Source organism: Cyanistes caeruleus, chromosome Z (assembly GCF_971803275.1).
Source record: "Cyanistes caeruleus chromosome Z, bCyaCae1.hap1.1, whole genome shotgun sequence".
Classification (NCBI taxonomy): Eukaryota; Metazoa; Chordata; class Aves; order Passeriformes; family Paridae; genus Cyanistes; species Cyanistes caeruleus.
This window is the reverse complement of record NC_141732.1, coordinates 1153073-1178888: the sequence shown is the minus strand read 5'-3', so window position 1 is coordinate 1178888 and position 25816 is coordinate 1153073. Positions and strand designations below refer to the sequence as shown.

Here is a 25816-nt window from a genome sequence, read left to right as displayed (position 1 = left end):
GCTGGGGTTTCCATTATTTGTAACACAAAAGCACTACAGTGCTAAGAACACGGCTGTGCTCCTACTTGCAAGAAATCAGGGTCAAATTATGGCTAATTCCTAAACTTAGCCTCTAATACATGGGCTGAGTGGGATGGCAGCATCCTAAACTCTCAGAAGCAGCGCTGAAAATCATATCACAATATCCTTTTCACTGCTGGCAGCTTCCACCTCTCTGTTTATGTATATTTTCCACCTGGCAATTTCCATTCAGGTGCGAGTCCAGAGGGAGACTGATGGGATTTGGCAGAAAAGAAATTAACCTGGAATTACAGGACATAATGCCCATAATCCATCTCCTGGCACGGAGCTGAGGCGGGGAGCTGAGGCTAAGCCTTTGTGAGCAGATGTCTGGTGTTTTCCCATCAGATCCTCAGGATAAACCTCCAGCTTAGACACAGGCAAGCACCAGGGTGCTGCTGTCCTGCAGCCACTGTTTCATCTGTGCCCTGGATAAAAACACACCTCACGTGGCCCTGAAGGCTCCAGAGCAGGAAAAGAAGTTTATGGGGACAAAAAGAAGGGGATGTGACGTGGGAAATTAAAGGGAAACACATGCTGAGAAAGAAACTGATGCTGCTCTATCAGGACACAGAGGAAGTGAATAAAATGAGGGAAAATCTTGCCTTCTGAAAGAATAAGCAAAGAGTTTGGTTTTGTTTTTTGGGTTTTTTTAAACCTTTATTTAATTTCAAAGTGTCCATTACAGATCCTCTCTTCAAGACTTGGTAAACTAGACGAAGAGCTATGCATTTTGGCTTTTTGCTACAGGAATAAAGTCTCACAACATGAATACCTCTAACTCACAATGGAATTTTTTTTTTCTCACCTTTTTTCCCAAGGCATCTTTGAGATGATTACCAGTGAATAACTGGCTAAACAATCTGTTACCTGCTTTTCCTCTCACCAGCTGGTAAAAAAATCTGCACAGACCACATAGTGCCAGCAGAAGAAAGCAGCTCTTGTTTCACTGAGACAGATAGAGGCTGCTAAATATAGATTTTACCAAACTGTTGGCTCCTGAGTTCGTAGGACTCATTTCCACTGTTTCTCAGTGGCTCCTTCTCATCCCCCATGTCACTGTCTTTCATCTGTGCAAAATAGGCAGGAGAAGCTTTGCTTTCATAGTGCCTGTCGAGAGATTTCAGGTGGATGAGCATGTGCAGAGCATAGGCCAGGACCAGCAGCAGAACCAGGGACATCACCAACCCCATCAGGATGGCTGGGGAGAGGAAGGATGCACAGTCTCTGGCGTAGGCAAAATGTCCTTCTTGAACGTTAAAACCCTGAATCTACACAGAGAACAAGAGGGATCACGTTAAATAAAGTTAATTGCTCCTGATGGCAGTTAAGAATTTCTGAATTAATACCCGCACATTGCAAATTTGTGCCTCCCACTGGTAGCTGGAGCTAATGCTCAGAGTTTGTCCAGCTCAGTCTTCTGAAACTGCACTCTGCTGCCCCAGGGATTTGCTGCTGTGCTTCAAACAAAACCTTCCACGCTCCCTCTTGGTGTCCCAGCAGTATTTAATTGCGAGTGTGGCACCTTTCATGTTAGCTGTGCATCTCCAGCATCACCTGGAGCATCTCCAGAGCCCCTGCTTCAGACTGCACAAACTCCAACGTGACAAAAAAGGAAATACTCTCAAGTGCCTGCCCTAGGACAAGGCTTCTCTCACCAGTTCCACATGGGTGGTATGCAAACCAGCTTAACTACAGGAAGCTGCACCCAGCTGTGGAAAACACCAACAAGTTTTATTCACGGCCTCAGGTCTAGTACGGATTTTGGCACTCTGGCACACTGGGAATTGACTGCTCCACTAAACCAGTCCATGGATGTTTTTCACACGGTGACAAAAGTGGATCAGCTTTTTCATTCCCTCTTTCAGCTCCTCTTGCCCTCTGAATCAGGTATCCAAATGCAAGACACCCTAGTCCCGCCTGTCTTAGGCTTCCTCACTGTCAAATGCAGAAGAATTGGCACTTTCAGAAGATTATTAATCTCATCCTAAAATAAGGACTTAAGATGGGTCAGGAGAATTATCCAGGGGCTTTAGAGGCAGGCTGGGGTGACTATAATCAGGGCACAAGGTTAAAATTCTTAGGCAGCAAAAGTGAAGTGAGATGAATCTCATGCCTGGGTGTGTGGTGCTGTTATCAGTGCCCGAGTGTGAGAGCTGAGCTCAGAACGATGTAACGACAGGAAATTAAATTCACTTACCACTAGAGGGAACACAAGCAGAAAGACTACCGAAAACCTCATTTCCTCGCATAAGAAATGTCTACGTTTCTGTTTGGTGCTGCATGTGATGCCTGGGGGTTTCAGCTTTTACATTTCTCATGCATTTGTAACCCTGCAGTTCTTTGGGGCACAACTCCAAACCCCATGTGCAGGGTCAGCTGCTGCTTCCCCATTGGGCTCAGACCCAGCAATTCCTCTCCAGGCCTGGCAATCAAGGACACCTCAGTGCCTCAGGCCCCAGAAATGCAAACAAAAGGGAGCTGGGGACAGCAAACTGGGGCTGAATGGCTTCATCAATTCCTGCAGCTGCAATTGGGAGATCAACCCCCGGTGTGCAAATGGAGCAGACTTAGAAAAGTGGGGAACCCGTCAGCCCTGCTCCATTTTGGGTGCGGCCCTGGGGGGCTTTGTGTGCCCTAAATGTACCTGAAGGCCCTTCAGCAAATCCAGCTGCTTTTTATTCCCTTCACTTGGCCTGGCCTCTGATTTTGGTTGCCCAAAAATACACCCCATGTAAGGCACAAGCGTAAAACGCACAGTCACAGAAGGGCAAAACCTGCCCTCAATCTACCCAGGGGATCCATCTGGCTGAAACCCATGCCATCACCTGGAAGTCGATGAAGGTGACCTCCCAGAGGTGAGAGAGGTCATCTGCAGAGCTGGGGACGAGCAGAGCGTCGTATCTGTGCAGGCTGCTGACGTGCTCGCAGTGGAAGGAGTAGGCGGCCGGCGCGCGGATCCCCGTGGCGTTGAAGGTGGCCTGCAGCGAGTGGTTGTACAGCAGCTGCAGCCTGTGCAAGCTGAACCAGCTCTGCACAGACAGCTGGTAGGAGCTGGTGGTTAACAGGAGCCTGGGAACGCCGTGTCAGAAGAGAGATGAGCGAGAAAATGAGTCAGGGGATCGCCGCTGTTGAATTCGTGCCTTGGACAACCTTGTAAGATCAATGTTCGCAACCAGCTGGTATCAGAATGAGCTCTGCTCCTTTCCATGGGGTCTGGAAAGGGAGGGTTTGCACAGAGAGGGGCAGAGGCCTGGAACAGCTGCCCAGGGAGGGCCTGGAGTGTCCCTGTGTGGAGCCATGGCAGCCCCAGCTGGGCACGGCCTGGGGCACTGCTGCAGGGGACCCTGCTGGGCACAGCGTGAGCTCACAGGAACCTTCCAGCCCTAAATGCCCTGGGATTCTGGGATTTGAGGCTGTTCGCTGTGGCAGTTGAAGGAGTTTGGTTTCTCCCACAAAGCAAGAGGAATATGAGGGGATTTTGCTTAATTACTGGGAAAAATATGAGTGTGACACTGGAATTGTACCTCCACCCGGTGTGTGTGAAGTCAAGAAAAGCTGTTCTCCTCTGCCACCAAGAAGCAAACACAAAGTAGGTCACAGTCTGATGTCTGTAGTGAATTAGCAATGTTTAGCTAAAATCTCAGACAGGGGAAGATTTTACCAAAAGAGATGACCCAAACTTTTCCACGAGTAGAAAAGTCAATGTCGAAGAAAAAAATAATCTTAACAAAACAAGGGAGGTGGCAGACAGACATGCTGAATGCAGGTGTTTCAGTTATAAAAGGGTTTCTCTCACATTATTGTTGCTTAAAAAAATTCTCTTTAATTCCCCAGAGCAACTGCATAACAATGTATGTTACCATGCTATTATCTGGTAAGGATTTTATGGTATAAACTTACCTGATAACAAGTCCCTTTAGATTGCCAATATCACCAAACTTCAGGGAAAGCCTAGGTCAAAAAGGAAGTAACATCAGACTAGGAAAATACTCAGAAACCTTCAGGGGAAAAAGCAGCACAAAAGATTAAGCTCAGGTATACATGGAATTTTTTTGCCCAGTCTACCCTTAATGTCAGTGGGGAAAAAAACTGAAAGGATTAAGTCTTCCTCCAGTGAAATACTACACTCATTGAGCTGAAGTTCAGTACAGTGAAATGCCCCCAGCCCAAAAGGCATCACTGGCACACACCCCATGAAGGGATAATTACCATGCACAGCACCTAAGCCCTACATTCAGCACAGGATCCCTCTCCAAACCCCACAAGCAGCTGTGTCGAACAGCTGGAGGTGGAACAGACCCACAGCTTCAGCCCCATGGGCAGTGAGAGCAAAGCCGGCTGCCCCAAGGAGGGATCCAGCACTGCAGCAGCTGAGTGTGTGCATCCACAAAAGGCTGGGATTAAACTAAATCGCCAGCACACCATCAGGACAGCCTGGGGCTCTGCAGGGGCTGCTCTCCTCGTGCCTTGGAGCATCACCTACACCAGAGGCCAGACAAGACTGAGAGAATAAAGTGTTTATTTGCTAAAGGCCTTCAGTAGCTGCACCTTGGGCTGGCAGGAGCCTCCCAGGGCCTACACCAAGCTGGACAATGGTCACCAGTGTTTCACACAGTTCTGACTTGGGTCCATTCACATCTCAGGGTTAACCCTGCAATTACAGCTTCAGCTAATGAAGTCATTTAGCCCCAGTTAGCTGTCCCCAAGTCACTTTTGTTTGTGCTTTTGGGGCCTGAGGCTGTGGGGTGCCCTTGAGCTCCAGGCCCAGAGGGATTGTTGTGTGTGACCAAAGTGTGAGGGCAGTGGCTGACACTCTGCATGCAGCTCGGAGCTGTGCACCAGTGCACTGCAGGAGCTGAAACATGAAAAAACTAAAATCCTGAGGCATCACTCCCTTTGCCCTCCCCAGAGTGGCTGTCTGGGCCCAGTTCCACCAGCAGAGCAGAATTCCCCTCACATGGCGCTGTCCTCGCTGCAGTTTGAGTCTCCAACATCCACGCTGGCATGGACACCGAAGGTCCTCTCTGTCAAATCCAGCTGGGTCTGGTTCTCCAGCCTGATGATGATCCTCTTGGCCCAGAACAGGATGCAGGGGGTGCCGTTCATGGTGACATTCAGGGGGCCGTAGTGGCCGTGGGGGAACGGCCTCCAGGGCGCTGCTCCCCACTGTCCTGCCCTGCTCAAGTTGTAGCTGACAGCCTGAGGGACCACACAGAGGAATTCTGTCAGAAGATGTGGTTTCAGGAGTTGCCATCTCACCAGAATACACGAGCCAGCCCTGGGCTGAGGGAGCAGAGGGATTTCTGGCTGTATCCCCCCCCAGCACGAGGATGGCACCTCACAGAACATCAGCCCCAGCATGGAAGATGTTCCTTTCGGCTGAAGACTCTCTAGAGCACCTCTAAGAATTGCTTCAGCCCCCTGGGAAGGACTCAGGTTGTGCCAAGGACACAGCCCAACACGCTGGAACACACGGGGTAGCTGTCCAGGTGGGATAAATTTGAGTTTACATTTACGTTTACAGCAGGCAGCCCACCACATATCTGTGTAGGGTTTCCTTCCCTACCTGAATGGGTGCTGTTCCCACTTGGACTGCATATGGCCTCCCATACAGTGTTTCAAAAGAGCTTAATTTCCATTTTGCCCTTGGTTTTGTCCAAATTTGTATAAGTGCCAGTGGGAGAGCCTGGGGCAGAGGTAACTTTGCTTCTTGTCCCCATCTAACAATTTTTTGTTTGATCAAGTGGTTGATCTTTTCCAGCTGGCCACTTGACTGAGGATGGTATGGAGTATTCCACTCCCAGTCCATACCCAGGTGGTGGCTAATGTGCTGCACAACTCTTGAAATAAAGAGTTCTATCTGAAGATATGGGACACCAAGATCAAAAAAGCGCTGGGAGAAGAAAAACTTTTATCGTGGGGGCTAGTGAGAGTAAAGAAATTCCTATAAACAGCCCCTTGGGATGTATTTTGACACACTGGAAGGAGCTGGCAGGTTATGGTGGCACAGAAACTAGAAGGGAACTTGTCAAGTTTTGTACTCAATGGTGCCACTCTATAGGCTTGAGGAGGGTGTCAAGTGGAACCTTAAAGCTGGAACCCTAAATTGTGAGGCCCTATTCCAGCTAATGCTCTTTCTTAGGAGGGAACAGAAACAGCAGGAAGTGGCTCATGCTGATATGTTTTTCACCCTTCAGAATCACCCCGAGTGGCAAAGAGATTGTGGGATTAGGCCACCCTCTGACCCCCTGGTGTTGGCTCTTGAAAAAGAAAATAAAGCTAACAGGGGAAAGCCCAAAGGGCTGAGAAAGAACTGAAGAATTCAACCGCCATTCTCAGATTTCACACTCAGATTTCCAGTCACCATCTCTGTCCTATCTAGACAGGATAACACACCCAATATCTGTTTCTAACGTGTTATTATGATTGGAAGCTCACATTAAAACAGGAAAGCTTTTCTGAGTCCCAGTCATAAACAGCATCTCACCAGGCTCCAGGAGGGACACAATTAAGCCCCAAGGTTTTGTCTTGGCTTAAAGAGAGATTTTTTTGTGTGTGTCTGTGTCTGCTGTTTAGATTAGCAAATCATAACTCTCAGCTCAGACCCTGAAAGATCCTTTTTGGTACTGGACCTTACATATGGCACAAGGATGTTTTAGGATTAAAATTAGCAAGCACTGGCAGCAACAAGCTGAAAGCAAGGCAAGATCATGGTCAGGAAATGTGCTGAGTGGCTATGAGTGTATTTAAATAAATGACAAGGCTGTCTCCTCAGAAGTCCATATGATTTATTCAACATGTTACTAACATTGGAATGCATCACTTTTGCTAAGGAAGCCTTTTATGCTCAGTTTTGGACAAGACCTACAGCCTGGTCTCAGGGAAAAACCTCCCACTGAAAATCTGAGGTTTTGCTTCAGCTCTTCCTTCAGTACCAACTGATATGAGAATAAGACTGGTCACAGCAGCCAAATCCCACTGTACAGAATATGGATATAAGGGTTTTGTCCTCCCAGAAATATCCTGTCCCCCAACCCAGCCAGCACCAGCACCTCACTCCTAAGAAAAGCAGAGAGTATTTGTACAAGTGGTGAGGCAGGACTAAATCTAAAACAATGTTTTAGATGGGTTTTTTTAGCCATTTCTCGTAAACAAAGTTAAACAAATTTAATTCAGCAGCGTCAGCTGAAAAACCTAAATGTGCTGTGAAAAGACTTCACAGACCCTCCAGACATTACCTGTGCAATTGCCACCTGACTGACGTTAAACTTTGGCTTCACATGACCACTGTAACGCTGACCTGCAGAAGAAGGAGTGTTACTTCATCATTAGCATATCATAAACATCCATTTATAAACACATTTATAACTGTTTGCACGTTCTTATGCAAACAATAATTACCTCTGCACAAAACGTGTATGTCAGAATTACTGCTCTTGTCTTGGAAAATATTTGACTGGCAGCAAATACTGCCTTCACTACATGTATTTTCTAATTTACCTTTCTTGTTCACCAAGATTCCTCTTGCTTTCACTGGACACCTTGTCACCCTCACCGTGAGGAACACCAGTGCCCCAAAAATATTCAGTCTATGTCTGTATTTATTCATCCTAAACACAACAAAAGCTGCTTTTATCTTCATGCAGCAAATTCATCCAAGGGTATGTGAGAAACTGCCTGGCAAAAGTGTGATAACTGTGCTGGGAACTTTCTCCCTGCAGTGACAGAGACAGGAAGCTGTGACAAATGCCCTGACATCCCAATCCTCCATGCCAGGAGGGTGATGTTTCACAAGCAGAGATCATTTCATGGGCACTGTCACAGCTCCATCCTTCTAACATTTAACTCTGTTTTTATCTGGTTAAAAAAAGATGAAAGCTTTTTCGTTCCACATCCTCACTGCACCTCGGAGTTGGACAATAAATTATTATTTTAACAGGCAAATCTTTTTAAGTGTATTTTTTAAGAGGGTCAAGCTCTAACAAAACGTGTGACAGAAGAGCCTCCAAGGCCAAGAGAAGCAGCAAACCTTCTACAGCCACTCTAACAGAGTCAGCACCCAGGGATCCAGCCCACTGAAAGCCTTACCATCTCTCTGGAGAGATTCTTGGTCTGAAAATTCATGTGAACTAGGAGAGAGGAGAAAAATATTTATTGTGCCGCACCTGAATTCAAAGCTTGCAGCTTCTTTTGCGGTTTAGTGGGGAAAGTTCCTGTTGCTGCTTCACTCCACAGAACATTCCAAAGGTAGCTCAGCTCCTCGGATGGTGAAAGCCACAGGAAAAGGGCAAATTATCCCAAAGCTGCTGTAGCCTGGCTAAAAAATGTCTAATTTTCAGAGATCACTCAGCTGGACCAGCCCAGACAGGCACTCCAGTGTCCTTACCACGCTGACAAAAGGCTTTGTTACCCCTGTTGAGTCCCATGAACACCTTCCACATTACTGCAGCTTCCTCGGGACCTGCATCCCCCTTCAGTGGATTGATTTGCCCCTGTGATGGCCTCTGTCCCCTTCCCAAGACTTCCACCAGAATTCCCACTCTCCCAGCTGAGCACCAGCCCTCAGACCCTGCACATCCTGCCCTGTTTGTGCCCCTGCAGAACTGTCTCACCTTCCACTGCACATGGAAATACACTTCTATCTTCTTCTGCCCCATTTCTTACCATCTTTCCAAACCACCAAAGCAGAAAAAACTGTGGAAATACTCACACAGAGGCCGGCATATAAATATTAGGAATCAGAGCAGTTTTCAGTGTTTACGTGTAGATTTCACCATAAATTGTTGGAATTGCAAAGTCAGGGCTTAGTGCCCCTGGGGAGTGCTTGGGCAGCAGGGTGAGCCCTCCCTGGTGGGCTCTGGGCAGGGGGATCTCTGTGACCTGCTGGCACACACAGAAGGAGTGATCCCAACCTAATTTCCATCACAGCATCCTCAAGAGCAGATAAACACAAGTCCCAAGCAACAGTGGGACAGCCTAAAGCCCACCCTGCCTGCTGCCAGGCTGAAAGAACTTTATAAAGACCTTACATTCAGAAAAGTTCAACCCTGTTCAAATTATATCTGGCAGTTTTATTTACGTATGGAGAGGCCAACTTTGACCTTGGTTTCAGCTCTGAGACCCCAGTGGCTTCAAGAAGCACTTTCAGAGTGGGTCCTCTTTCTCCCACTGCTTTTTTGGGTGCAAAAAGCAAAAAGCCTGGCCTGGGGTCTCCAGGGGGGTTGAGGGTGCTCATGACAACTGCAGATTTTAGAGATGGGTGGAAACACTCAGATTTTGACAGGCAGGTAACAAAAGATGTGCCTACAATGGACTAAAACTTGTTTTCTTGCTCAAACAAAACCCTCTCTCAGGCTGTTTTATGGTTAGGAACACGGGTCTTGTAATTTAATGCTGTTTTTTTTTTAACTCTTCCAGTCTTTCTTCATGACAGGTTGTGCCCTCAGGCTGAAAAAGGTGATTTGGGGGGCCAGGTTTTTCCACAATGATAGCTACAAAACCAGGGCATGCCAAGAAGACATGAGCATACATTATTTAGTTATTCTGACTTTAGTTATACTTAGTTGCAGCTATATATACACAAATCTAGTTATACTTAAACTCCTCTCCATGTGCGTAACTAAACACCATCTTCATATATGCAGAATTAAGTACTCATAGCCATTTACTCCAGCTTGGAAATCACCACGTTGGACTAAAACATTGGGGCTGGAAGAAGAATGGTGTAAAATTGTGCAATTCATTCCATTCCCTTACAGGTTTTTATGCTGTTTATGGAAGAGGAAAGGTCAATTCTGTGACTCTCCATTAAGAAAAATGAATCCTGGCTCCTCCACACCCCATGCAGGCACAGCCACTCTGGAGGAGATGTCACATCTCTGCTTTCAGCATGAAGACACTCAAACGCAGACGAATGTGCACAGCTGATGAAATATTCATGTTTTCATGAGGAATGCAGAGCAGAGAGTGACCCACGTGAGGGGGTGCCTGCAGCCAGGCCCTCCTGCTAATTACTGGGCTAATTAGCAGTGCTGGCTGCCTGCTCTCCTCCTGCAGAAGGCATGCAGTGCCACCAGAAGGGAAATCCATCACCCCACGTCGCTGTGGCACAGCACACAGGGACAATCCTGTCCCGGTTTTGGGGCAGGCACGAGTGGACCTTGATGTCATCAGCTCTGTCACCTGCCTCTGACACCCAGCCCTGAGGTGTGATCCATGGGCTGTCCACAGCCACCCTGCTGCCAAAATAGCAGCTTTTCCACCCAAAAAGCGAGCTGGGGGAATCCCCAGGCACCCCGTCATCCTCAGCTGGAGCACATCCCATGGAAGCAAAAGTACTCAAAGTGAGAAAAGGGAAAAGAGCTACACACTAAAAAATATGTATTCCCTTTGGATTATAGAAATGGTAATTACATGTGTAAGAGAAGAGAAAATGGCCAGCGTTAGAGCATTCTCCACAGGAAATAATTTCTAGCACACTGAGTTAGAGACCCTTTTATCAGCCTCTCTTACCCTGGAATTTCAAATTCATTTGATCACAAGTGGTGTATGTTTTGATCAGTCATATTTTCCCTTCCCAGCTGGTAAACAGCTCTCCAGGCACGTATGTTGTACGTTGAATTTACCACACCAAGCATGTTAGGAGCCCACATGAAATTGGATTAGCCCTAATACAAAGCACTGGAAGGGCTAATCACTATGTAAAACCCAATTAAATAAGATTATAAGTATAAAGAAGTGTAAATTTCCTCTTATCAGATGACATTATCCATCTACATAAGATAACTGAGTCGAGGCTTGTTTGTCTGCAGAAGTTGATAAACACTCCAGCTCCTGAGGACTTCCACGTAAATAGCATTTTCTGCACTCAAATAACCACATGAATAATCCTGGCACTCAGCAGGGGTTGAGTGTGGAGGCCACAGGCAGTTTTCATGCCATGTCCACACTTCTGCTCTTCATATCTCTGCTCTGATAAACTGCACCAGATGGAAAAACACACTCTACATCTACAGAAACAGTATTGCTTGTTTCCACTAGTTCAGAGTCATCTCACCAAGACTGATCATCTCCAGCTGCAGAACTCCCCACTGGCTGCTGAACTGGTTACAGCCAATCGATGAGAAATCCAACTGGAAAATAACGTGTGACCTCTCAAATGCACTAAAAACAAAATTTGGGGAGGTGAGGAGCACCTGGGGGCAGTGCACTGTTTGCAGTCCTAGGGACACTCAGCATAAGGAATTTCAGTGAAGTTTTGAATGCCACAAATATTTAAGTTTGGAGACACCAGATTCAAGGAAAGAGCTGGTTCCTGCTAAGAAACATCCTGACAAAAAAACATCACTGACTTCTAAATGCCTCTGTGTAAGTTGTATCAGTAGGAAATACCTACAAAGCCCACAACTCTTCTGTATTTTTAATGTGTGATTCGACACAGGGAGACAGATTTCCATAAATATTTTGTAAAGCACTGATTACTAAGGCTGATTTGCAGTTTAATGGATGTCCAACAAGGTCTGGATCAGTACAAGATAATACTCAAGCTTCCATTTTTAATACAAAAAGAGAGACTGAGCTCATAAAACTTCTAGCAAATTAACATCATGAAGGCACAATCCCACTCCCAATGAGGAAAAATTCCCATTTGATTCACTGCCATCAAGATCCTGATTTCATCTGTTAATATTTAGTGCAATAAAGCACTGCTCGCTCTCTGTCAGATTTTGGTCTGATTGATAAAAAAAACCCTGAAATTATACTAAGAAGAGCAGTAAGAAATCTGAGAATTGGCAGAGGAGAGCAGCAAGTAAGCTATTTAATGAAAACATATTGTAGTATTTATCAGCAACTGGTTACCAGATCTCTTAATACAAGCTTAAGCAAATCACCACATGTGCCTCTTGCCTCAAACACACAGATTTTACTGACAGCTGCGACCTCCATCAGCATGTTTGCTCCGCGTGTTTTTGGTGACTTTGGGCATCATTCAGCTCGTCCACCTCAGGCTGTTTTCACTTTTCCAATGCTTGGCTCTACAGTAAAGTCCCCTCTTCCCCCTGCTATGATCCGGGCTCACTGTGCTTCATTAGAGAGTAAAACTAACATAGTACAATAGTATATAACAATATAATATAATAGCACTACTAATAACAAACCCAAGTCTCCGGTAAAGTTTTAAGTTTAATACTCACTTGCAATATTGAATTCACACTTCAAATATTCTACACGTAGGCGGGATATTTTCTTGCCTTTGTTTCTTGCAGTACTTTTCACACCCTTGCCGTTTCACTATTTATAATTCCCTTTTCCCGGGGACCAGGGAAAGTCAGAGGCGGACTCATTAAACCGTGAAGATTCACAGAAAACACCCGATTTTCATCAACGCGCGCAAAATTGTTTCAAAGTTACATCTCCAAGGCACCGCCTGCTTCAGTATTAACAAATTAATTAATTTCTGCATTAGGGCGGGGTGTTTTCCAAGCGGGAGAGGGAACCTCGGACACCTCCTGGCACTCTGAAAGCGGCACGGAGGGCAGCGGTACCGACCCGTTCTCCCGGTACCGACCCGTTCCTGTTCTCCCACTACAGACCTGTTCTCCTGGAACCGACCTGCTCCGGTTCTCCCGGTACCGACCTGTCCTGTCCCCCCCCAGCACTGTTCCCCGAGGTGCTGCCGTCCCCCCCGGTACCTGTCCCTGTTCCCCCGGTACCGACCGGTTCCCGGCGGTGCTGCTGTCGGTGCAGGTGAGCTGCAGGAGCTGCAGGAGCCGCAGGAGCCGCAGGAGCCGCAGGGCAGCCCCGCTCCGCTCCATCGGAGCCCCGCAGCCGCCGCACGCCGGGCACAGCAGCGCCGCTCCCGGGGCGGGACAGCGGGTGGAGCCCGGGACAGCCCGAACCGGCCCCGAACCGGCCCCACCCCAGCGGGTCTGCGGAGATCCTACCCGCCTGAGAGCTGCTTGCTAAGGGGGAAGAAGGGACCGGGTCAGCCCGGCCCTAAAATCACACTGCGGTTCACATATCGTCTGCTTAAAGGGAGGTGTGGGTGATGCTTACAAGCAGTTCTGGAATCTCTCCCTCTGTTCACAGAAAGAACTGCACGTATTCTGTAGCCTTATACTATCCTACTCCATCTGTATATTATATAGATCAGGTAGATACATGTATGTTAAATAATACTTAACTGATGTGAAAGCAAGACACTGCAAGCTTTGGAGCCAAATATTTGGGAGCAGTTTCCTTTCTTCAGCACTAATTCAGTTTGTGCATGTCCAGCTTTCTGGATTGACTGTTTTGGCGCTTTGAATTCTAAAATTACTGAGCAGTTTGGGTTGGAAGGAATCTTAAAACTCATCCATTCCCACCCCAGGCACGGCAGGGCCAGCTCGCAGTGTCCCAGGAGCTGCCAGCCCCAATGTCCAGCCTGGCCTTGGGCACTGCCAGGGATCCAGGGGCAGCCCCAGCTGCTCTGGGCACCCTGTGCCAGGGCCTGCCCACCCTGCCAGGGAACAATTGCTGCCCAAGATCCCATCCCCTGGCAGTGGGAAGCTCTAGGCCAGGCCACAGCTGTGAAATGCCCAGAGAATGGCAGTGTCTGTGTTTCTGGGCTGCCAGGTGGGGACACCAAAGCCCCCACACATCTCTGTGACTACAGGGGCTGGCTCTGGGTCATCCCCAAGGGATTTGTGGGTCAGACACACTGGTACCCCTAAGAATCACAGACTCATAGAATGGTTTGGACTGGAAGGGACCTTAGGGATCATCTAGTTCCAAAACCCTTAGATATCAGGCAGGACACAGCCATACACCAATCTGCAGGCATCAGACACCCAGTCCTGTCCTGCTCCCTGCTGATGGCACCATCAGTGGAGCTTCACTTTGCTGATTAGGAGCTCCTGCCTGTTGCATTCCAGATCTTAGAGAAGGATTAGGGCTTTAGCGTTGTAACCATTAGAAAGGATTTGCCATCTTAAGTAATTTCTCCTTCTGGGATGCAGAGGGTATCTGCCCATCTGAGAAATCCCCCAACAGCTTGTCCTCAGTCGAGCGGCTTCTATCCAATTTAAGGAGGAGTAAAGATACTTATGTGAGAATCCCAGATTGAAAAATGAGATGAAGGAATGTAGGATTAAGCAAAAACCACTTGAAGATAAACCCTAAATTTTCTGAGAAGCACCAGCAATGCATGATGCTAAAGTCAGAGCACCTACAGCAGAACGGACACATGGCTCAGTTAAAAAATGTAAGCAGCCCTGGGAAGGGACAGAAGTGTCACACACTTTTCTGAACACTGTTCAATGTCACTGTTCAATGCCTCAGCACCCCTGGCTCCTAAATAAACAGAGGGAAAGGCACAGAGAGGCCTTCTGGTGGTGCCTGGAGATTTGATCCACATGCATCCATTTCCCAAGAATCCCTCACCCACTTGGGAGTAAAAGCTAAAAATTAAAACTCTGAAAAACAAACCAGTAGGGGCCAAAAGAAGGAAAAATGTGTCCTTTGAGGGCAGCAAAGTGCAAGAAAGTATCATAAACAATACATGGCCGCGGATGAAGTCAGCACAGGCTGAACCCCAGATGATGCTCAGTGACAAATGAATGCACCTTTTAGCTGCACTTCCACCCCCCGTGTTTCCATTCATCAATTTATCAATACCTGCTTGCTTGGGCCACCATTTCACCTCAGAAAAAAGTACTGCCAAATTGCTCAGAAAAAATGGGCAGGTTACAGACAGCCCAGAAAACACCAAACTGCCAGCGTAGGTTAAACCAGAATAAATCAGTGAAAATCTCCTGACTTCCTCGCTCTACATTAATGCTAGGGGTACTGATAGGAAATCCCTAATCAGCAATCAGCTGAAATCTTGGTGAAGCAAAGAGCAAGAATAAAAGCCTTTCTTCACCCCATGACTCTTGCCAATAATAACAACAATTCAAAATTTCTTAAAAATGCTGCTTTTTTATGAGGTTCACGCATAAACAAACACACTTGGTAGCTGAAAAGAAATTAGATCTTCGTTCTGGTGCAGAATGATGACAAAATCTGCATCTCTGAATTACTGGGCTTTGTAAGAAATTCTGAGTAGAGCCTTGCATGCAGCAGTCCTGGCAAGGGCATGATTAGGGGAGCTCTTGTGATTCCTTTTCTGAATTTCTGTTGTATTTTTGTCTGGTTTATGTTGAAATCAACCAGAAAAATCTTCATCCTTGAACTTTTTGTGGCCACAAAAATGAAGAAATGAACCACCTGTAGGGAAAAGTCAGTGGGAAGTCAGCAGAATCCCAGAACCACTGAGGCTGGAAAATCCCTCCCAGCCCATGGAGTCCAGCTGTGCCCCATCCCCACCTCATCCCCAGCCCAGAGCCCTGAGTGCCACATCCAGGAATTCCTTGGGCACCTCCAGGGATGGGCACTGCAAACCTCCCTGGGCACTTCCAAAGCCTGAGCTCCCTTTCCATGGGGAAATTCCTGCTGCTGTCCCCCCTGAGCCAGCCTGAGGCCGTTCCCTCTTGCCCTTTTGTTTGCAGCCTGCAAGATGGGCTCTGCCAGGCTGAAAGTGTCTGGTATTCCCAGTGAAAGGGTTAAAACTGCTGCTTATCATCTCTTCCCCCCTCATTTGGAGATGAGGTGTGGGTTTTTGGTTACTCTGGATAAAGAACCTCTCCTCTGATGACCAAGCAGGAAGGTGACACTTGTCTGTTCCCCATCTCCTACCGATGCAGCCCAGACATTCCCACCCCCAGGAAGGAGGAAATGCAGCTCTTATTGCACTTTAAGCAATGTTTAGGAGTTTTTTTGTTTTTCTTTTTTTTTTTTACAGTCTACCTCACATGAAAGGTAATTATACTCAGTTCAAATCAGTGCAAAGGCTCACAGTTCTGCCAGGGCAGTGAAGCAGTCACAGAGGGACAGGTAGGACGTGTCACCCTGCCCACCCCGGTGTGTCACCGCTGTCCAGCCACCCCCTGTCACACAGAGTGACCAGGTGGACACTCCTGGAGACCCTGGGACAACAGCTGTGCTGCACCCATTGTACACAGGCTGGGTTTGCATGCCACAAAGATGGAAAATTTACCCCTGTGGCGGCGTCACACACAGCACAAATCATTTCCAGCTGTTTGTAGTCACCTCCCAGTGCCATATCAGGTCACGACAAAACTTCCTAAATCAGCCAAAGTGTGAGGTGTCAGCCACTTTACAGGTATCAGCACTGAACACATCACTTTTTAATCTAGTATATCACTGCTGCTCTGATCCACAGTGCACTGACAATGCTACGGAAACACAGACAGAAAAATGGCCTTAAAATACACAAAAATCTTGTCTCAGTTCCCACACAATCCTCCCTCTGGGAGACTAACTGGGCCAAAAAGCCCTTCTGCATCCTCCTGGGTTAGGATACACAAATTAATCCTTTTACAACTCTTCTCTGCTTCCCTGGCAGGGTGGGCAGGCCCTGGCACAGGGTGCCCAGAGCAGCTGGGGCTGCCCCTGGATCCCTGGCAGTGCCCAAGGCCAGGCTGGACATTGGGGCTGGCAGCTCCTGGGACACTGCGAGCTGGCCCTGCTGTGCCTGGGTGTGGAGCAGGATGGGATTTAGGGTTCCATCCAACCCAAAATAATCTGGGATTCTGGGATTACCCTTTTGGGTCCCACATCCCCAAAGGATCCCATCCCTGAGAAATCCCCGTGCAGACTCCAGGCCTTCCTCCACCATCAGGGAAGGGTCAGGGGGGAAACTACCCCACAAAAAAACCTCCACCAAAATCCCAGTGTGTGTCACAGCCCAGCTGTCCCTGGCTGTGCAGCGCCACGGGACACCAGCACCAGAGATCAGATTATACCCGGAGTTTCAGGATAAGTGGTGGGATTTTGGGTGGATTTGTCTGCTTGGCCAACCGAGACATTTAATTTTAGAAGCGCTTATCTGGCAGCATTCTCCAAAGAGAACAGCTGCCCACAGTGCCCTGAGAGCTGTGCCCAGGAGGGGAGTTCTGCAAAAAGGAAGAGACCCTCAGACTCTCTGCAGAATCACAGAATGGTTTGGGTTGGACACTGATGGTCATCGTGCTCCAACCCCCTGCCATGGGATACCTTCCAGGGACACGCCTTGAGGCTACCTGAGCCTGCACAATCTCACTCATTCATTTAAATAAAAAATATTTATTCATAAATAAATATGTTTATTTAATAAACACTCATTAATAGGTCCAGTAAATGCTGGTTTGTTATGGTATATTTATGTTGTGTTCACCAACTGCCGTCCTAATCAGCTTTAGCGTATTCCTGATATTCCTAACTTTGTAATGCAAAGCTGCAGCATTTTCACAAAGACAAAATGGTTTTGGTACCTGAAAAGAAATTAGACTTTTGGAATGCAAGACAACTGCATTCCATCATCAGAACTGCATCTTCAAAAGCTGTCTTTTATAACAGCAATGTTTTCTCCTCAAAGTGTTGATGGAGTTTATGGTTTTGTTTGGGATTGCTTCTTTTGCAGGGGGAGGTTGGATTTTTATAATATTTCAAATTTTTTAAATTAGTTATTCTATAAAGATTGACTGTAAAACCATCCCTATGCAAACACACAAATATATATTTTCCACTTAAGCCCTGAGCACAGGCTGTGTTAAAAAAGATGTGTTTATATCTAATTACTGCCTCTTCAGAGCCATTCCCAAAAGGGAAGGGAATGTTCATGATTTGGATGGATGCAGTTTGGCAGCTTTCAAAAAGGAGAAATACAAGCTCGTTTCTGTGGCAGGACTTTGCTCTGTGCAGATCTGCTCAGGGGCAGTGCAGGAATTAAAGTCACAATGTCCCTGGATCCCTGGCAGTGTCCCAGGCCAGGCTGGATGGGGCTGGACGTGACTCAAGGTCCCTCCCAACTCAAACCATTTCACAGAACCATTGAGGCTGGAAATGTTATAAATGAAATTAGAATTTTGACAACTAGATCACTTGGGTTAATGGCAGTTTAATTAAAAACTAATACAATTTAGTACATCGAATAGTAATTTGGTATAAAAGAATACAGTTTAGTAAAAGAATATAATTTAGCAAAAAATTACAGTTTATATATATAATCAGCCAGTAATTAAGTATGATTAAAGCATAAGCAAAACTAACTGGGGTACGGAGGCTTCCCACCCTGCCTCATGTACAAAACAAAGCACTTCAAGCTAAACTTGTATACTGTATGCTTATACAAATTCATTAATATTTCTTGTAAGTTTCCTCCTATTTCCAATTTTTCTGATTTTACGTCACTTTTCTTCACTGCACATGTTCCACTTGTTGTTAGGGGGTCTTCAGTCTTCTTTTGGGGGTCTTTTGGTGAAGGCTTCTCCTCTTCCTCGTTGTCCTTTGGATAACCTTACAGGTTTGTGTGTGTGTACTATGCGTTGTGTTATGTTACTCTACTCATTAGTCTGGTATTTACTGATTTTTAGGCCCAATGCCTAAAGTCGTTCTAATTTTGTCCGTCTCAAGGCCGTTTTCATCTTGGTACATCACTTATCTTCCAAACTACATCCTGTACCTCAATTTAAACAGGTAAAATCTGTAAAGGGGTGAATCTGCCTTGAGACACTGATTCTTTTGGTTCCTTCTAATAATAACTTTAATAACAGTTACAATTCAGCTAGGAGGAATTAATTCCATTTATTACACTGGACATCAGCTGGTCCCAGTTGAGGGTGAAAGGGCACTTGTATGCATGGGCAGTAAGAAGGAGCTGTGACATCGATTTGCGTGTGCAGAAGGCTTTCTGGAAACGGGTGTCAAGTTTTTGGAACACAAAAAAAACACACTTGTGCAGCAAACTGTGTGTAATCTACAGAAGTGAGCACCTCGGTGGGGGTGACAGAGAGACACCCCAAAGCCCGCTGCGAGGCAATAAAGCAATGTCCGTTTTCTGTGTCTAGCTCTGGTTCCAAAACTTTCTTTCCCAGTTTTCTGAGCGGCCAGAACGAACCCGCGGCACGGGGACTCGAACCCACAGCCAGCAGCGGGCGGGGGTCCTGCCTGTAGCGCCCTGCCGGGGCTCGAACCGGCGGCCTGTGCGCTCGCTGGGCTGCCCCTCGCGGTGCCGGTCGGTATTTGGGTCAGGCGCGGCGCGGGCAGCCCGCGCGGGTCCTGTCGGGCGCGGCTATAGGCGGCGGGCGCGGATCCTCCTCCCTCTTTTCTCGCTCGGCAGCCGCGCGGAGAAGATGGGTGAGCGCCGCGCCGCGCCGGGGCCGGGAGTGGGGCCGGGGCAGGGGCTGCGGGATCCCCGGCGGTGCTCTCCGCCTTCCGGAGCCGCTGGGGGACCGCCCGCAGCCGGCTCGGTGCGGTGCGGGCAGCGCTGCAGGCCGTGAGGCCGCGGCCGCCATTACCCGCCGCATGCCCGCCATGGCCTCAGGCCGCCTTCCCCTCATGGCTCCTTCCCCTCCTCACACCGGCCCCGTCTCGTCCTGCAGGGAAGTGCCGAGGCCTCCGCACCGCTCGGAAGCTGCGCAGCCACCGCCGGGACCAGAAGTGGCACGACAAGCAGTACAAGAAGGCGCACTTGGGCACGGCGCTGAAGGCCAACCCCTTCGGGGGCGCTTCCCACGCCAAGGGCATCGTCCTGGAGAAAGTGTGGGTGCTCCTCCCGGTTGGAATGGGCGTCCCAGAGCCCACCTGGGATGCAGCTCAACCACGGATGCTGGGGGGGAAAACAGGGATTTCGGGTGGTTTTTTCCGTTCTCCTACAAATAGCAAAAAACACAAAAAAACAACAAGGATTTTTTCCCAAAAATGGTGGGAAAAATAAAGATCTTGAGCAAAAAATAGTTTAAAAAAATTAAGAGGAGGGGTTGGCACAAATCACAGCAAAATGAGAAATGTGTGGGGTATTCAAAAAAATGAGGGAAAACGAAGATTTTTGACAAGAATTAGAGAAAATAAATTTTGGAAAATAAATAGGGAAGTTAAAAATAAGGGAAAATGCAAGATTTTTTTTTTTTTGCATAAGGGATAATCAGGATTTTGAGCACAAAAGGAAGGAAAATTGTGTTTGTCTGTTATACATCCTTCCTACTTCTGCCTTTTTTTCCCCTCAATAATTTATAGATTAGGCTGCCAAGGCTGTGGTTTTGGGACACTTTCCTGTGATTTCAGTTGTTTTAGGTTTTTACAATTTTACTGAATTAGTCTGGAGGTCATTTAAGTTTCTATTAGGCTTAGAAAGTGGTATTTTAAAGATTCATACATATATTTAGATTAATATTTATTATGTAATATTAATTATTAAGTCAGTACTTCTAAACAGCTCAGAGTTGTTGAAATACAGATAAAATTTACACTGAGGACAAAGTTAAAAAGTGGATTGTGTGTTAATTAATGCCCCTCCTGGTCTGCCACGCTGATTTCTTTGCCGGTTGGTTTCCCTTGCAGGGGGGTGGAAGCCAAGCAGCCCAACTCTGCCATCAGGAAATGTGTCAGGGTGCAGCTCATTAAGAACGGCAAAAAAATCACAGCTTTTGTCCCCAACGATGGCTGCCTGAACTTCATCGAGGTAATTGCCCGGAATGTTGTGAGGGGAAGGTGTGAGTGACGGGATGGGGTTGGGTTTCTGGGTTTTGGTCAGGCAGTGTGTGGGGAGGTGTTGGGGGCTCACTCGCTGTCCCTGCCGCAGGAGAACGACGAGGTGCTGGTGGCCGGCTTTGGGCGCAAGGGCCACGCCGTGGGGGACATCCCGGGCGTGCGCTTCAAGGTGGTCAAGGTGGCCAACGTGTCCCTGCTGGCCCTCTACAAGGGCAAGAAGGAGAGACCCAGGTCGTAAATCGTCACCACTCTGACAAGAACAACAATAAAATACTTTTAAAGGAGTTCCGTGCTTCTTATTCAGGGGATGCTGCAGGAGGAGGTGGGGTGGGCACAATGATCTTGCCATAGGAACTAAAACTAAATTTCTCCCTAGATGTGGCCAGAGAAAAAGCCCAAACCCTAATGTTCCTTCGGGACTACTAATCAGGAATTGGAATGTATAATTGTGACAAAGAGCCTGCCTCACATCAGAAATGGTGACTGGAGTGCTGGGGATGGCATTTGTGGCAGCACTTCTTGTCTCGGCTGTGAGCACAGGCACAGAACTCACCGGGTTTGGGCCCTGAAGGGGGGACTGCACCCAGCCCAGAGAGCTGAGTGTAATTAGTGTTGGATACAAATTAACTGCGGCTGTTTTGGGGCAGTTTGCCCCGTTTGAAGACCCCCGTTTGTAGTACACTAACACTGCACCGACTTGGCTGTCTCTGAATTTCTCCCATGCATGGCTCAGGGGTTTCTTAACACAGTAAAACCTCAAAATGTGTCTGAAGTCAGAGTGAACAATTCCCTTGTTACAACTGCAGTTGGTCTGCATGGTGAGGGAAAGCCTGTGATTCAAGGAATTCACTTACTTACATAGGAACTTAGATATTTATAAATATAGACAATTCTCTAAGAATACATTGAGAATCTCCCCCGAGTTTTGTGCAGTCAAACTCCCGGGGGAGGCGGAAGGGCAGGGGACTGCTGTCTCCCCTGGCAGTTCTGGATCTCCCAAGTTCCACAGGAAGATTGAGGGCGCTGTCGTGAGGCCGTGTCGCCAGCAGATGTCGCGACAGGAGCGGGGAGGGGGACAGCTGAAACGGAAATGTTCCAGCCAAGAACTCGCGTGTGTTCTGACAAAGGAAATGGGGAATTCGGGCAAACGGGAGCTCGGGGGAGGCAGGAGAGCAGCCCTGGGCTGGATCCAGGCTGGGCTGGGCAGGAGGAGCAGCCCCAGAGGAGCCCTGGGAGCCCCAAGGTGCCGGGCTGGGCCCCAGCGTGGGCAGCAGGGCAGGGGGGATTGTGCCCCTCTGCCCCTCAGCTGAGACCCCACCTGCAGAGCTGCCCCAGCCCGGGCCCGGCACAGGGAGCAGCTGGAGCTGCTGGAGCCGGCCCAGAGGAGGCTCCAGGATGAGCAGAGGGACGGAGCAGCTCTGCTGCCAGGAAAGGCTGCCACAGCTGCCATTGCTCAGCCCGGACAGGAGAAGCTTTGGCCTCAGCTCCCTGTGGCCTCGCAGGGCCCGAAGGAGCCGCAGGAAAGGTGCAGAGAGACAATTGCCAAGGGCTGCGGGGCCAGGAGCCAGGGAATGGCTGCCAGTGGCAGAGGGCAGGGCTGGATGGGATCTTGGGCAGCAATTGTTCCCTGGCAGGGTGGGCAGGCCCTGGCACAGGGTGCCCAGAGCAGCTGGGGCTGCCCCTGGATCCCTGGCAGTGCCCAAGGCCGGGCTGGACATTGGGGCTGGCAGCTCCTGGGACACTGCGAGCTGGCCCTGCCATGCCTGGGGTGGCACTGGGGTGGCACTGGGGGGGCTCTGGGATCTCCTCCCACTCACCCGTGATTCTGTGATTGTGCCAGTGCCCAGGAATAGCTTGTCATTCCTGGACACTGCCAGAAGAACTCGAGCCAAACATCACCAAAGTGCTACCAGAGAGGTTTTAAGCCAAATAAACGTGTTTTGTAACCCAAAATCTTCCAAAACAGAGGAGAATCCAGGACTGGTCATGTTTTCCATCTCATCACCAAAGCTAACTAATATTTTCACTTACTAAAGCAGTTGGCCAACCAGCTGACACCAGCAATACCTGAAATGAATAAGAACTACAAGAGAAGACTTTGTTTTGTAACACACTCGAGGAAGGCGTTAAGAGGGTGCTCTGTAAATCCATTCTCTGTTCAAACACAGCAGTGAAATCCTCTCTCGCCTTAAGGTGAATTTGTCTTCAGGAGGTGACAGCTACAACAAGCTCTCAGGTGAAGAACTGAAAGCTTCCTCGTGGCACAGGGTTTTTTAAGATTTTAATGAAATCCAAGAGATAACAACTTGTGTGACACCTTCCTAATCCTGAGCACTCAATACAGGGTTGCCTTTGCAGCTCTCAGCTTCAGGCTTTTTTTTCTTTTTTTTTTTCTTTTTATTCTAGGTGGTAAGAATTTATTGCTCAAAAATGCACTAAATTCCTTGAAACACTTTTAAAAGCCTACATGCTACTAAAAATAGGTATAAATACCCATACCCACGCTGTTCTCTGGAAGAGAGTATTTTTGAGGAAATAATTGTAACTCCACCATTCAGAGGGAAGAGCAATCGTCCTTCCTTTGTGCTGGGACTGAATTTATATCTCTGCAATATAAATACAGATGTCCAAACAGACTCATGAAACCAGCAAAGAGGTGGGGGGAAAAAAAAGTTATTGAGAAAATTTTCACTGAAATTCATGGAGATGCAGCAAGAATTGATGACTTAACTGGATTTAGCTGTAATTAAGTAGCCCCACATTTCCTGTGTGGAAAAGAATGTTCCTGTTAGTAACCAAAGCCAGGCAACCTCAAATCTCCTGGCAGGGGGTTAAATTCTTACCTGATCATGCTGACACAAATGAGGGATTATGTATGTGGCTACCGACTGCACCCTGCAGAAAAACACATTTTTTGGCTTAGGTGAACACATAAAATTAATTCCTCTCGATGATTCTGGCAGCCCAGGGCAGGTATGAGACTGTTCTCACCTACCAGAAACCCCCAGAAGTGAAGAACCACCCTTGATGTGTCTTCCCAGATTAGCAGAGATGAACAACTGAGCGAATTTACAAATCTAAACTGGAAATTTTCTCCTTGCTAGGATGCAGGAGTTCAGACAATGCTTGTAGGCAAAACCCAAGCTCAGGTCTAAGGATCTTCAACAGTTTCACTAAATAATGAATTCCAACATAAAATAGAATCACAAAACAGTGCTACAATACCCTTGTTTTAAGTATATATGTATATATAAATATATATGTATGTATGTATATATGTATGTGTGTGTGTGTGTGTATATATATATATATACATATACATATACATATATATATATATATATATATATATATATAATTTTCTCATTAAGGCATAAATGTAAATAGGAAATTGGGTGCCTGTCTCCCACCCACCCCAGCCATTAAAAAGGAGATATCCAAATGGGCTTATTTATCTCCTTGGTCACAAATATTTCTGTTAGCCTGTATTTGTTTCTCTACCTAAACTCCATGTATTTGTACAAGCCAAGCTGAATTTTGGTTTTCCAGCCAAATTTCAGGGAAACATTGATACTGATGAGACACTGTGCTGTCACCTCGTTGTTTGAGCCCGGTACAATGTGTAATGCCCTGGTCAAATAATCCCCTTCTCTGTTTGCAAATACTAAATTAAGATAGAAACCAAGGGTGTTGAGACTTTTTCCATGTAAAATAAAACAATTTATTTTTTTACAATAAATTCCACATTTTGAAGGCTGAGTGCTTCTATTCTTCTGTTGCAGGGTATCACAAGTGAAGATCACAGAGCAGGGGTGAACATTTAACAGCTCCTAAACCTGCTGTTACCTCTTTTTGTTGGTTCTTCCTCCTATCTAAGTCTCACTTAAATTTACAAATGGACTGTGGAAGCAAATTTCAAGCATGTGTTATCAAAAGTGTTAAAAAAAATTAACGTAGCTGTGGGCCATATTTTGTAAATCTTACATGGGAAAAATGGCTTTTCAGAAAGGTTGTTAGGATGCAGAACAAAATAAACAATGTGCTTTCATTATTAATTCCAAATGGCTGGCAAACAAACTCCCCAGCAATGGAATTTGAAGGACTGCACTCTGTATTCCATATCCACCCATGACAAGTAATGGAAGTTAAAAACATAATCTGAAAAACCAGGATCTGGATGCACTTCACACTCCCAGCTCTGACGTGGCACTCACTAGGCTCTGTGTGCAAGTGACAATTGCTGCATGTGCAAAGTAAAATCTGTGTTTCAACGTCAGCTGCTCCGTTTTACACTGCAAATAAAACAGGATTGGGAGAGAAGCCAGGATGGGTGGTAGGGAAGTTCCTCATAATCTGGTTCTCAGTGGCAGCACCACCAGGCAATTCCCCAAAAGCCAACAGCTGTCAGGGGAGGCTGCAGAAACAGTGCAGGGTAGGGAGCAAACCTGTGAGCAACCACAAGTACAACGAGAAACACTAATTGGGAACAGCAGCAGCTCCCAGGGGGCACGGAGAGCTTCCCTGGCAGGCAGTGGAGCACGGCAGAGCCAGATGTTCCCACACGGCTGCTCCAGGCACCTGAGCTCCAGAGCTGGACGTGCTCGTCGCACTCAGGCTCCAAGGGCTCTGTCTGTGACAGTCCCGACCCCGCTGGCTCCCTGAGGAGGTGTGAGATGTGGGATATTCCCAGGATGAGGATGTTCTGTGGGCTGGTCCCTCACCAGGCTCTGGTGGAGAAGGTGGCTCCCAGGTGAAGCAGTCTTAGCCCATACCCGGGCTGCCACAAGCTCACACCACATCCCATGAGAATTTTTCTGTGTTTATATTGCATTTTCTGCCCTGCAGATGGTGCAGATCTTCTAGGGGTAAGTTCAGTAGATCCAACAACTCGGCTTGTGCATCTGTGTGCAGCCTCACCAAGGGCACAGGAGGAGGTGATGAGGTCTGGGTGGTGCTGGGGAGGTGTTTCCACAGCAGCAGCCAATTCCCACCATCTCATCAGTGGCGAGTTCTGGCCAGGGAAAGAGCCATCAGCAATCATTTCCACTCTGGCATGGCTAACCAGCCAGGAAGGATCCTCCAGCTTCATCCCTAGGGGAGTCTGCAGCAGCTTTATCACAGCCTAACCACTCCCAGTCCTTCAGCTCTGGGCTCTGGAGAGGCGACAGCAAACACAAAGAAGGAG

At 47.5% G+C, this 25816-nt stretch overlaps 3 protein-coding genes and 1 long non-coding RNA gene across 6 annotated transcripts in view; 2 read left to right on the top strand and 2 right to left on the bottom strand.

The window, feature by feature from the left end:
• Positions 1 to 693: 693 nt before the first annotated feature.
• Positions 694 to 13004, bottom strand: LOC111941553 (V-type proton ATPase subunit S1-like protein). 3 transcript variants are annotated; one of them, XM_086868055.1, is made up of 7 exons: positions 12781 to 13004; positions 8152 to 8192; positions 7302 to 7363; positions 5021 to 5262; positions 3964 to 4014; positions 2889 to 3132; positions 694 to 1331 (listed from the first exon to the last, which is right to left on the bottom strand). In XM_086868055.1, the coding sequence occupies exons 1-7, from the start codon at positions 12876 to 12878 to the stop codon at positions 1029 to 1031; spliced, it is 1041 nt and encodes a 346-aa protein (XP_086724181.1). In that variant the 5' UTR covers positions 12879 to 13004; the 3' UTR covers positions 694 to 1028. The 3 variants fall into 3 exon arrangements, with proteins under 3 accessions (XP_086724181.1, XP_023800456.2, XP_086724180.1); XM_023944688.2 differs by lacking the exons at positions 7302 to 7363; positions 8152 to 8192; positions 12781 to 13004 and having other exon boundaries at positions 5021 to 5732; XM_086868054.1 differs by lacking the exons at positions 7302 to 7363; positions 8152 to 8192; positions 12781 to 13004 and having other exon boundaries at positions 2889 to 3041; positions 5021 to 5729.
• LOC147647965 (uncharacterized) lies at positions 4400 to 12128 on the top strand. The gene is made up of 2 exons (XR_015280524.1): positions 4400 to 5552; positions 9822 to 12128. It is a non-coding gene; the product is annotated as an uncharacterized LOC147647965 (long non-coding RNA).
• Positions 13005 to 19170: 6166 nt separating the features above from the next.
• On the top strand, positions 19171 to 20915 carry RPS23 (ribosomal protein S23). Its single transcript, XM_086868228.1, has 4 exons — positions 19171 to 19278; positions 19524 to 19683; positions 20482 to 20602; positions 20723 to 20915. Exons 1-4 carry the CDS (start codon positions 19275 to 19277, stop codon positions 20867 to 20869), a joined length of 432 nt encoding a protein of 143 aa, XP_086724354.1. The 5' UTR covers positions 19171 to 19274; the 3' UTR covers positions 20870 to 20915.
• Positions 20916 to 24328: 3413 nt separating this feature from the next.
• The window catches only part of ATG10 (autophagy related 10), a 61065-nt gene continuing 59577 nt past the window's right edge, over positions 24329 to 25816 (bottom strand). Inside the window, exon 8 of the mRNA XM_023944700.2 lies at positions 24329 to 25784. Coding sequence (XP_023800468.2) covers positions 25772 to 25784 — 13 coding nt within the window. The 3' untranslated portion in view covers positions 24329 to 25771. The remainder of the gene's footprint in view (positions 25785 to 25816) is intronic.